The 12,192-nt window shown below is 45.7% G+C and overlaps 1 protein-coding gene across 1 annotated transcript in view; it reads right to left on the reverse strand.

Annotated features, from left to right (window-relative positions):
* Positions 1 to 12,192, reverse strand: part of LOC142767920 (uncharacterized) — a 141,183-nt gene that overhangs the window by 111,469 nt on the left and 17,522 nt on the right. The window contains exon 2 of the mRNA XM_075870159.1: positions 10,611 to 10,725. Within this exon, the coding sequence (XP_075726274.1) occupies positions 10,611 to 10,725 (115 nt within the window). The remainder of the gene's footprint in view (positions 1 to 10,610; positions 10,726 to 12,192) is intronic.

Below are 12,192 nucleotides of genomic sequence, written 5' to 3' on the forward strand. Positions count from 1 at the left end.
ACACACAACAGATTCATAGACTTTCTCCTGATACGATTTATTTGGTAAAACACTTCTGAATGACGTCGTACACACTTGTACTCTACATAACTGAGAAAACTCTGTGCAGCACAGCCTGCAACCTGCTCTCACGACGTCCACTGTGCGACTCTTCCGGCCCCCTAGTAACATCCCGAGAGCCCGCCTGGAGACCAAACAGGAAAAAAACCACCCAAATGTTTCCACTGACGACTCAAACTGGGTGAAACAAATTTAAACAGGTACATCACAGCGCGGGGGCCTCCACCTAGTTTTACCTCGAGCACCGCTGTCAATCTAAAAAACAACGACCTAAACTAAAATAAACACAAACAAGAAACTACCGCAACGTGCATTTTAGGCTACCACAGGGCAGCTCCCCCACAGACTATCCGGTGCCCCGAAAAGCCGTTGGCGACCCTTTACCTGAGGAACAACCCCTCTACGAGGAAGCTTCCTGCGAGCACAACAAAGCCGATACGACTACCACAACCCTACTCTTGGGCGACCCCACGACATTGTGAAAAGGTAAAAGAAAATTGCTACATCAACGCTTACGCGACACCTCCCCTATACAAACTAATTGTGTCCCCCCTCTTGATCAGTAAACTTAAATCCACACACAAGGACCTAATGTGCTTTGCGCCCTCCCAAAAAAGCAAGGAGGTTTCACGTTCCCCTAAAATAAAACACATAAATTAGAAGACACATACCTATAATATGCGAAAAAGGCGACCTGTAGCCTAAATAAGGTGCAAAAACTCTTTACATCTGCAAGACACTAAAGCTCTGTTACAAGATGGAGAAATACACATGCTCAAAATGAAACTTGATTTAAAGCAGCGAAACGAAGAAAAGATGAACTGCTTACTGGAGTTCTGACACACACATCTCAGTACGAAAACACACAATGCGATACACGGAGTTCAAAAAGAAGTCGTACTACTCACTCCACATTAATGGCTGTATAGTAAATCTCGGTGTCACAGTCACAGGTCCACAGTCTTTTCGGCTCAGTGTCGGCTGACTCGTCCCAATATTGTGCCCGGGGATCAAAGTAGACCTCGGTGTCACTAGCCCAATATTCACTTTGACCGTGGTCACTCGCGGGTGTAACTGCTACACCATCCGCCGGCACTTTGGTGTCAACACAGACCGAGCACTCGCGTTCACTCTCACTCTCGTCATCCGCGTCGCCATCGAGATATGAACGGGGCAACACAGTTTTAAGAGCACTACGTTCACAATGTCACTCTTCCTTCCACTGCGGTCTACGACCTCCCAGTTTTTCGACTTGTCGAAGAAGGCGAACTGGTCCATGGTAGCAGTGCAGGAGCTTTGTTGTTTGGCCCCTCGCTCGTGAGGGCATCCACACGTAGACAAATTGCCCCAGTCGAAACATAGCGCCCCATTGTCGCGCATCGTACGCTTCATTGTTTTTTATTTGTTGATCCCTCTCGTGCTGAGCCACGAGCTCCCGAGCTTGGCGAAGCCTGTGCACCACTGCATATGCGTCAGAAGCGTCTTCATTGTCACGTAGTAGGTTGAGGCTCGTTTCAATCGGCAAAGCCAGTTCGCGGCCATGCATCAACAAAAATTGGTTGAAGCCGGTTGTCTCTTGTTGCGAAGGGTTGCAACTAAAGACAACCTAAGGAAGGAATTTATTCCAATCCCATTGATTTGTAGAGACATACATACTGAGCATGTCTGCAAGCGTACAGTTGAACCACTAGCACAGGCCATTCGTCTGTGGGTAGAAGGCGGTGGTTGTGACGGGGTTGCTTTCCGTTACTCGTAATATCTGTTCAATGAAGTTACTAAAAATGCTTTTCTCGGTGATTGATTATATTCGCCGGAGCTCCATGTCGTAGAACCATTTGCTCGACAAAAACCTGGGCTGCCTCACCGGCCGTTGCAACAGGGCAGGCAATTGCTTCTACCCACTTTGTGTGGTAGTCAGTCATCACAAGCACGCAGCGATTGCTGTGTTCACTTTTCACGAAGGGTACGAGAAAATCGATCCCGATTTGCTCGAATGGCTGCCCTGCTGTAGGTATAGGTTGGAGAAATGCGACCACTTTGCCTGGTGGTGGCTTTCTCGTCTGGCAGTCTGGACAGGTTAGAATATACTTGCTCACGTATGCGAACATCTTCGGCCAGAAATACTGGCAACATACTTTTTTCCATGTGCGCCTAACACCGAGATAGCCTGCCATGGTGTCGTCATGGCAGTGCTTCAGAATCTCTGGTCTTAGGCACTTAGGGACAACGAGAGCAGTGCGGTCTTCTTGAAACCCTTTTGCCCTCCGATACAGTGCACCATCGGTCAACCGAAAGCTCCGTGCCGTTCTTTTAATTTTTCTGACAATGGATGCGTTCTGGTGCTCGAAGAGCTGTATAATCTTGTTCTAAGTGTGAATACACTTTATAAGACACCGCGAATTCGCCGTCCGCAGTGCGCCTCCTCCTCTTCCCTAGCAACGGCACGAGGAGCGGAGAGGAGCGTCTAGAGCAAAGGTGCAGTGACGTCACACACCACGTGATTGTGCGCGCTACGCCCTCCGCTCTGTGGCTACGCGCGCGCGCGCAGCCACGACTTGCTTGAGATCGGCAAGTCGTCATAGGTATTGATCCATCGCCGGCATCAACCTCGACTGCGATACCTTCAACAATAAGTACAACGGAATCGAATGCGAGTATTGCACGCGTCGTTGAAGATCTCGTGCCGGTTGAAGACAAGGCAGCGTGGCGAAAGGCCCGTGACACCGAGCGCAAGCGAGCGAAGCAGGCCGCGAACATAAACATCATTATAGTGCGAATTTACTCTCACATATACGCGTGAACTCACCAAGATTTCCCGAGAGGGTCTAATGGTTCCTGGGAATCGCAATGTGATCACACGGGGTAGTTTACGTTGACTCACTGGCGAATGCCAACAGATTTTAACTTTACTCCCCCTCACAGCATCACCCGTGCATTCGCACTTAACCATGTTCACCCTCGGGGAAATGCTTAGGAGTTTTTTATCAATGGATCTGCCCTCTGTCTCTCTCCAGCATCCACTCGATCCAGAACAAGCAACGGTAATTTGTTTTTTGGCTTACTGGTGCAAGATCATGAGGAAAGCGAGAGAGCGTGTCAGCATTTTCATTCTTCAGGCCTGCTCGATGCTTCAACACTAGGTTGAATTCCTGCAGGAACAAATAAAACCGCATGAGGTGACCATTCGGATTCAGAACCTTTATAAGTCGAGCAAAGCTTGCCTGGAATTTTGTACCGAAAACGTATGGCCGAAACTGTCCGCAGGCATACACGACCGCAAGACATTCCTTCTCGATTGCGCTGTAGTTTATCTCTGTTTTGTTAAGGTGCCGGCTTGCATAGGCGATCACACTTTCTTGAGCTCCGATTTTCTGCACGAGCGTGGCGCCAATGCCCTAATGAAATGCATCTGTGTGCACCTCTGTCGGCTTTCCCGGCCCAAACTGAAGCAGAACGGGGACTGTTATCAGCTTATTTTGAGACTGCATCGCTTCTTCGCAGGCCACATCCTAGACAAAATGAACATCTTTTTTGGTTGCCTTTCTCGGGGGTCGAGAAATATGAAGAAAATCCTTGATGAATCACGGATAATATTTACAAATTTGAAGAAATATCTGTATGCCTTTCTGTTTCGCGGCTCGAGAAACTTTTTAATCGCTGCCACTTTGTCGGGATCTGGCCGGATGCTTTCGCCTGTGAGAATGTGTCCGAGATACTTGATCTCCTGTCGTGCAAAGCTGCACTTTTCGGATTTCAGTCATAAGTTAGTCGACTGCGTCCAAAGCCAAAAATACACTTTCCAAAAGCTTCAAGTGGGCTGCCATGGTCTTGAAGAAAACCACGATGTCGTCTAAGTACGCCAAACACACTCTCCAGAGGAGACCGCTGAGAACCTTAATAACCATTCTCTGGAATGGGGCAGGGGCGTTACACAGACCGAAGGCGACAACATTGAATTCATAGAGTCCTCGCCTACATGTGAATCCTGTTTTGGGTTTCTCCTTTTATCGAATTCGGATTTGCTAGTAGCCTGATGTCAAATCTAATGTCATGAAGTAACGCGATCCCTGCAGCACATCAAGAATGTCGTCAATTCTCGGCAAAGGGTGCACGTCTCTCTTCGTGACAGCCTTGACTCTTCTGAAATCGACGTAGAAGCACAAGCCGCCATTGAGCTTCTTTACGAGAACCAACCATGGACTGCTGGACTCTCTGATCACACCGTAACGGAGCATATTATCAATCTGCCACCTAATAACTTCCCTTTCAAAGGCAGAATGACGGTAGGGATGTTGATGAATGAGAGCCGAATCATCTGTGTTCATAACATGATCCACGACGTCAGTTCTTTGAATGGGGTTGTGTCCTCCCATAAACAAATGGCAGAACTTCTTCACAAGTAAAAACAGCTCATCTCTTTTGGAAGGTTGCAAATGGTCTCCTACGTTCACTTTGAAGTCACCGCTACGAGCTGTGCAGTCTGGTGTGGTGACGCGAAGCTGCACATCACAAACAGACGTAGCCCAGTCAAGCTTTGTGCTGCAATTCAATGTTACTGGAGACATCATAGGGTTATCCAGACGGACAATGCCAATACCACTCAACACATTCGTGACAGTTTCTAACACACTCAACCAGTTTCTCGAATTCATACTTCGCTTGACAATGTGGACACCATCTATCGGAATTTGAAGAGGCACAACTGCTTAGGATCTTGGCTCTAGGCATACCTCCTCTTGGCAACTCGCTGGGAAAGCACCATGTGTGACACACTTTGACTCAATCTGCAGATCAAACAGCTCCCCTAAAACTTGTGAAGTCTCTTTGCAGAAAAATCGACAAGGAGCCGCGCCGCTCGGCAAAATGGGAGCTTACCGAGCAGCTCGTAGGGGCAGCCCTTGACAATGAGGAATTTCTGAGTGATTCGTGAGGCACGAAATTGAAGAATTATTTCGGCTTTCCCCATGGGTGGTAGGTCATTTTCTCTGATTCCTTTTATCATATTGCCCTTCTTCCATTGTTAGACCGAAGCAATCTTGTGTGTGAAATCTGAAAAGACAACATTTACAACAGAGCCTGTATCTATGAATAGTGTGCCAGTTCTTCCGTTTGCCTTCACAGGTACATTCGTTTGCCTTCACAGGTACATTAATACGTTGGTTTTTGGACAAAGTGCAATGTGAAACGCCAAGCTGGCCCCCTATGCCTGGCCACTCCCATTTTCGGACTGAAAACGCCGCTCACCTTTACTACTTGCCTCGTTCCTTTTCTTCCGCTGCTGATCGTGGTATGGCCTCTGGCATTGACGCGCGATGTGACCAGGGCGATGACAATAGTAGCACCGGGTGCGCCCGTCGTCACCACGGGACGTTCTAGGAGGCCACTGAGCGCACGGCCGACACACCTCTTCCTTTACAGTTTTCAACCTATGGGTCAGTGTCGTCATCGACTCGGCGATCGTATTCAATTGCACATTGTCCGCTGTGTCACATCAGTGATGAGTGTCCGAAATGCATATCAGCACAGCATATTGGTGCTCGCGAACGAAGCAGCTCATCAGAGAGGACTGGGCTACAACGGCTGATACGTTTGGTTCCCTGAGACACCTCACTGACCACGGCTACAGGACGGCGGGTGGTAAGTAAGTATACAAAGGCGTCAAATAGGCCCGGGCCATCAAAGCAGCGTGGTTAATACGCTGTAGAGTTTGCGAAAATTCTGCAGAATTTGTCAGGTTGGCGAGAATCATTTTTTTCTAGCACGGAGGCAAGACGTCTACGAAAAAGATGACGTACGCGGTCTTCCCTTTCATGCTTGCTTGCACTCGGGTGCAAAGCTGCAGCACGTCGAATTAATACTCTTCCCGTCTCTGAGACGGCAGTTGCACTCTATTGTCTAGTCTTAGGCAGGCTTTCTCAGCTGTGTGACGGCCAGTAAAGCAAGATTTAAGTAATGCAGCTCAATATTTCCATTTGTTCGGAGCACCAGTCAAAGTTTTCGTGGTATACTACTTTTTTGTGTCACCTCCCAAAGCGAAATAAAGAAATTTCACTTTGGTATCATTGTCCCAGGCGTTGAGAGAAGATACCTGCTTGTAGCAGATCACCCTCTTTGATACGGATTCCCCAGGTGTCTGTTTGAAGATCAAGGGTTCGACGAAGAGCCTCGAGATCGGAGCGGTAGGAAAGTGAGCCATTCTCCCCAGGTCGTTCACGGCATTCTGGGTCCTCAAGGTGGGCCTCACGGTACGGGGGTTTTCGCTGCCACGCCGCCTCCACCACTTTGTAGCATAATGTTCTGGTCGCTACTGGGTTGCCGCCGCAGAGAAAGTCGACACGTACACAAAAGAATATCGATAGACTGATTTCTGAACTGATTTGGTTAAAACTGATTTCTGAACTGATTTGGTTTGGTTAAAACAATTCTCATTGACATTGTACACACTTGTACTCTACATAACTGGGACACCACAGTGCAGGACGTTGCAACATGCTCTAGCGGCGTCCACTGTGCAACTCTCCCCGGCTCCCAATAGCAACAACCTGACAGCACGCCTGGAGACCTAACCGGAAAGAAGCACACAAACGTCTCCGCTGATGACTCAAATAGGGTGAAAAGAACAGAAACAGGTACATCCAAGCGCGAGGACCTCCACAGAGTTTCACCGCGAGGACTGCTGTCAACCAAAAGCTTAATGACCTAAACTAAAAACACACAGCAAACTATGCCGACGTGCGTTTAGGCTTCCACAGGGCAGCTCCCCCACAGACTATCCTGCACCGCGAAAAGCCGTTGGCGACCCTTTATTTGAGAAAGAACCCCTTTACGAGGAAGCTTGCTACGAGCACAACAAAGCCGGTGCAACCACTCCCAGCCTACTTTTGGGTGAACCTGGGACATCAGAACGAGCCAAAAGTTCAAATAAAGTAGCTACATCAACGTTTATGCAACAATATTGTGTAGTAGCGCAAATTCGACGGGAACACAGAGTACAAGAAAAGACGATACTCGCTACACGACACTTTTGTACTTTATGTCCCCGTCAAATGGGCGCTATTACACCATATGTTAAAATATTTCACAAACTAGCCCAGCTCTCAACCCCACCTTTAAATGAAGAAAACTCAGTCGTTGGAAGTGACTATGTAATGTTAAAAATTGGTTACATAGACAGTGCAACAAATAATCGTCATCTTACTCAATATTTGCTTGAGGTGTCAGCAACCCTTGACACTTTCCTTTCAATTTAGAAGATTTTGGGCTCAGCACCTCCAGTTTTCCAGATTCACAAGAAAAAAGTATTTTAAAAGTAAAACTGGCATGAATTAAACAGCTGGTACTAGGGGTAGGAGCGGTGAACAACCTAAATATGAAGGGGAAAGGGATGAAATATTTATTCAAGGCAGCCATGAGAAATATGAGTTGATTTGTCAAAATGTTGGCTTTTCTAATTCACCTGTTGACGAATTTTTTACCTAGGTATGCTGTCAAGGTGCATTGGGTGGGTATTAGGGCCGCGCTACTGACATGGTTCAGGATTATCTACGCCGTTCCACGAACAGGCAGAATGACACCTGGCGACCGACTAATTAGGTAGGAGGAGTGCTACCATTTTTTTTTGGGGGGGGGGGGTAGGAAAGGGAGGAGGTAGTCAGTGTGTGATTTCTGAACAAAGGGTGCTGAGCCCGCTCGCAAGCATAGTTCTCAACAAGTGTGAGGGAATCACTTTGGAATGTTTTCAAGCCGGGGAGACTTGTTTCACGCAACATTACGATGGTTTTATTGTATTTTACCTTTTACTGAACTACCGTGTACTGACACTATTGACAGGGTTTCTACCATCACTATCAGTCACCCCTTCACTCTGCGGTGCATGGGATAGAATCCACCCCCCCCCCCCCCCCCCCCGATCTTTTGGACCTGTGGTCAAATTTTGAACAGAGAGAAAACACCCCGCCCATCTCTAATAGCATCCAAATGCGCGAGGGGGGAGGGGGTCTCACTAGCACCAACTGCTACTGTTGATTTTACGAGCAGTCGTAACGAAGGGGTAAAGATTTTACGAGCAGTCTTTTCTGCACATCAGTCCCCATCACACTAGCAAGCCAAAGTTGAAACTCTCCTGAAGTTCGTGTTCTCTTTGCTACTCACCAGGGGTTAAAAATGCCGAAATAGAATTTGGAGCAGTTTTGGAGCATGTGAAATGCCACTTTGGGAGCACTAAAGTTAAAATTTAGAGCAGGTTATGGGGGGAAATTATTTTTTTATCACGATATACTAAATTTATAGCAGTGTGACAAAGGACGCTTACATAAAAAAAAAACAAGCCAAATATGCTAGATTCCCTAAAACATGCAGTGAAAAGTCATATTACTTACGGTATAGTCCCGTGGGGCAGCATTTATGCTTGTCATTTATCATCAATACAGCTCATTCAAAATAAGTCAATATGCATTGTCACTTCTAGTTCTTCGCAATCAAACGTCTACACATTATTATGCTCTTACAGTATCTTACCAGTAAATCTTTTGTTACGTTTGAATCTTGTGACCTTATTCCACAAATTGCTGTATAATAAACTGGCATTCCCATTTATTGCATCTAATCTTTTGCAGAGTAATAATGTGACCAGGTTTGCGGCTGATAAAAATTTTTCGTTACCACCTGCTCACACTCATTATGGGCAAAAACTTCCGTTTTCAGTGCGATATCCTTTTGGAATGCGTTACCTTGTAGCATTAGGTGTTTCACTTCATTTCCTTTGGTCAAAAAGTTCGTCAGAAATCATTTTCTCAAATAACTATACTTGTGATCGTTGACCTGTTTGACTCGTTTGTTCTTCGGTTCTTTTTATGCCATGTTGCGTGTTTTGGCTTGAATGTAAAAGTGTATTTTGATGTCCGTATGCTGTAAAAATTTTCTGTTGCTCTGTATAAATTTTACCGTCATTTTTTATCGATGAACCGAGGGTCCCACTAAAGCCTCTGGCTCTGGGACCCTCGTCTGTATATCCTAGATTTTATAACTTGTTTTTGTAAATAATAAAACTTGAAATTTGAAACTTGAAACTTGAAATAAGCACTACTATGTCAATATTGGTAGTAGTTTTCGCCTCCTCCCTCTGCAAACAATGATAAAGCTCGAAATATCATTGGCCACGCCTCTTAAGTTCATTGACAGATTCTGAGGACTGAAATGTGGGTCTGCCATGCTGGAGATTCCGAGATTGGGCATATTCGTAAAATTGACAATTATTAGGGTGGCAAAAAAAAAGAACTGGTGCACAGCTTTGTTTGATTGTTTAGGGAGTGTAAAAATGTCATACCATGCTTCATTTAATTACCAATAACTTTTTAGAAGTCAGCAATCACATTAGTACCTACAATTAGGTGGCGTACATACGCTTCAGTAACTGAACAAACTGTGCTGCCTTCCACGAATAGTACCAACAGCCCCTTCGAAGTATTACGATGCTTTTCCAAAGGCTACTGTTGTACTACAGTAAAGGCGGCATTCTCCACTGGAAGAAGGCCAGAAATTTTTTGAACAGCTGCACCAAGCTAGAGCCCCCTCCACTTTTTTCACGATGGGTTTAGGTTTGGCGAACTTATAGATTTGCTTTTTGACTAGACAAAGGCGCGTTTGACTAGACAAAGTAACAATGACGAGCACCTGTAGACCCGGCGACGGCACCGGATATCTATCGTATGAGCTATAGAAACTAATGTGCTCACCGGCTAAGCCATCTTTTACAGCAAGAATAGTTTTTCGCGTGCAATAACAGCGGCACACGCTTCTAGCTTTAGTTCTTCACATGCCCTAGCCGCATTTGTCGACTATAAAATTCATATTTCTCGCGAATTGTTCCTGGGTATGGCAACGCATTTTTGTCTTGAGGTTGTATCGCCAGGCCGACAAAGATCCGCTGCGATGAGCCGACCGATTGGTGCGCAACCTTAACGCTTTATCTGGTTGATCGCCTTTCACTAATATCGTCTGCGTGTCTGGATCTCCGATTGATGACGAAAACTACAAATAGCCAACGTTGCCTGCATTTCTCACTGAATTCAGAGAAACTGAGAAAATCTTGAGGCTGGTCGGGCATTTCGGCGCAGGGTGGTGCAGAAATGGGAGATGGTATCAAAGTGGAGCAATTGGCACAGCTGTTGCACTCCTCTACTACTCACAAATGTCATGCTAAACTTGCCGGGGCCTATGCATGGCTGGTCCTTTTAAGGTCACGTGGCTTAAGTGCCCCGAGATCCGGAAATTGCAGCAAATTCGGAATCTCGAGCGTCACACACACTACTGCATCAACTGTTTTTAATAATTGAATCATGCCAAACCGTGTGTCTGTCAACATCGCAGCACTTGTCTCTGTACTGCAATGAGACCTTCTTTGTCTACCTTAGAATATTTATGCTATCAAATCACTGCAAAGGCGCAACCACGATCTCTAGTTCATGGTGTCAATGCTGAAGATGACTCCATGCAACACCAGAAATCCTAGCAAAAAGGAACGCCGAAGCAAAAAAAACATGTTTTCTTACCCTGTCCACTGCAGCTTGCGCTTTCCGCGCAGAGGCAGACGCGAGGGAAGCAGAGCCTGCACGTGCTCACCCCGAGGGGCAACGGCATAAAGCTGGACGTTCCAGTCTTCCAAACCTACACAAAATAGTAGCAATACAGAGCTTTCTTTCACCTTGTGTGCACAGTGGTTGGATGACCAACACACTGCTTTATACCTGCAATGGGTTAATCACAAAAAAATGCATACCACTGAGATCCGGGATGCAACAGCCGAAATAGAATTTGTAGCAACTTTTAGAGCAGCAAAATTTTACTTTTGAAGCACCAAAACCCAAACTTGAAGCAGGCTAAGGCACAAACGCCTTAACTTATATCACGAAAAATCAAATTTGGAGCAGTATCAGAAGCGCTTACACTTAGAAAAATGAAAGTCTGTACAAGCCTTTCATCACTTAAATTGTGCAGAGTGAAATTGACCAACACTACATACATAAGAGTTGACTTTTTAACCACCCCACTGAGTGAGCGATCTATTGTGCATCGGCTAAGCAGTTCCTGTTTCGTATTGCAGATCTGCTGACGACAAAGATACAAGGGCCGTATCACCATTGCAGTGCAAACTGCTGTCCGATAAAAGTGATGAATGACAGCATAAGCAGCTGCACAGACCTTACTGCTCCCGCTCAGACAGCGGTGGACATCAGCATCTCATGACCAACGTACAGCTTATATAGAGAGTAGAGTTCCAGGGATGCCAAGGAACGCGACATTTGGCAGCTTTGACAACATCAACTGAGGATCCGTTAAACGGTTCCTGCTTCGTATTACAGGTTGGCACATTCAGTGATACTCGCGATGTTTTAATATTTGGAACAAGTTTTGGAGCTCCAAAGTTTTGTACTTTGGAGCACTTTGGAGCAGCAAAATTCTCCATTTTGCAGCAATCTGGAGCAGCTGACCTGACTCTCTGGAGCACAATCAAGTTGCGTTTACATTCAATGACATGAATATTTATTTTGGGCCTCTTACGAAGAGTTGGAAATATTTAGATTCATTGCGAACCTCATAAACGAAGACATTTTAGGACCATAGGTTATGCACAAATTATGGCATCATGCAGTTGGGCATTCTGAAAAATCTTGTTCAGTGCTTATCTTCGTAGCAAATTAACAGAATACTGGTTGAATAAAATTACACTTCGTGAAATAACATTCGAATACACCTACGTGGTTATCAGCAGATACGGTAGGCAAACGCTGTGACGTGCAATGCTAGAGACTGACACAGTCCAAAACTAAATTTCTATAAAATGACTTCAAAGATAAATAAAGGTTCTTCTTTTTACAACCAATTAATTATATTGCTTTCCTAAGATGACTTCGTTTAGATAGTCACATAAAGCCAACTTCCTCCTGCAATCATCTATCTGTGCTGAAACTACACGATTTAACACACTTCGTTTTCCTGTGCAGCAATGTTGTATGAGACTAGGGCATTCTGTCAATACATCAAAAACTCGCTAGTGTCCTCTGAAAAGCAATGCAAAAAAAAAAGCCTCACACCTTTTGCATACGTCTAAGACGACTCGAGCACAAGAGCAAT

Source organism: Rhipicephalus microplus, chromosome 7 (genome assembly GCF_043290135.1).
Source record: "Rhipicephalus microplus isolate Deutch F79 chromosome 7, USDA_Rmic, whole genome shotgun sequence".
In the NCBI taxonomy this organism is placed as follows: domain Eukaryota; kingdom Metazoa; phylum Arthropoda; class Arachnida; order Ixodida; family Ixodidae; genus Rhipicephalus; species Rhipicephalus microplus.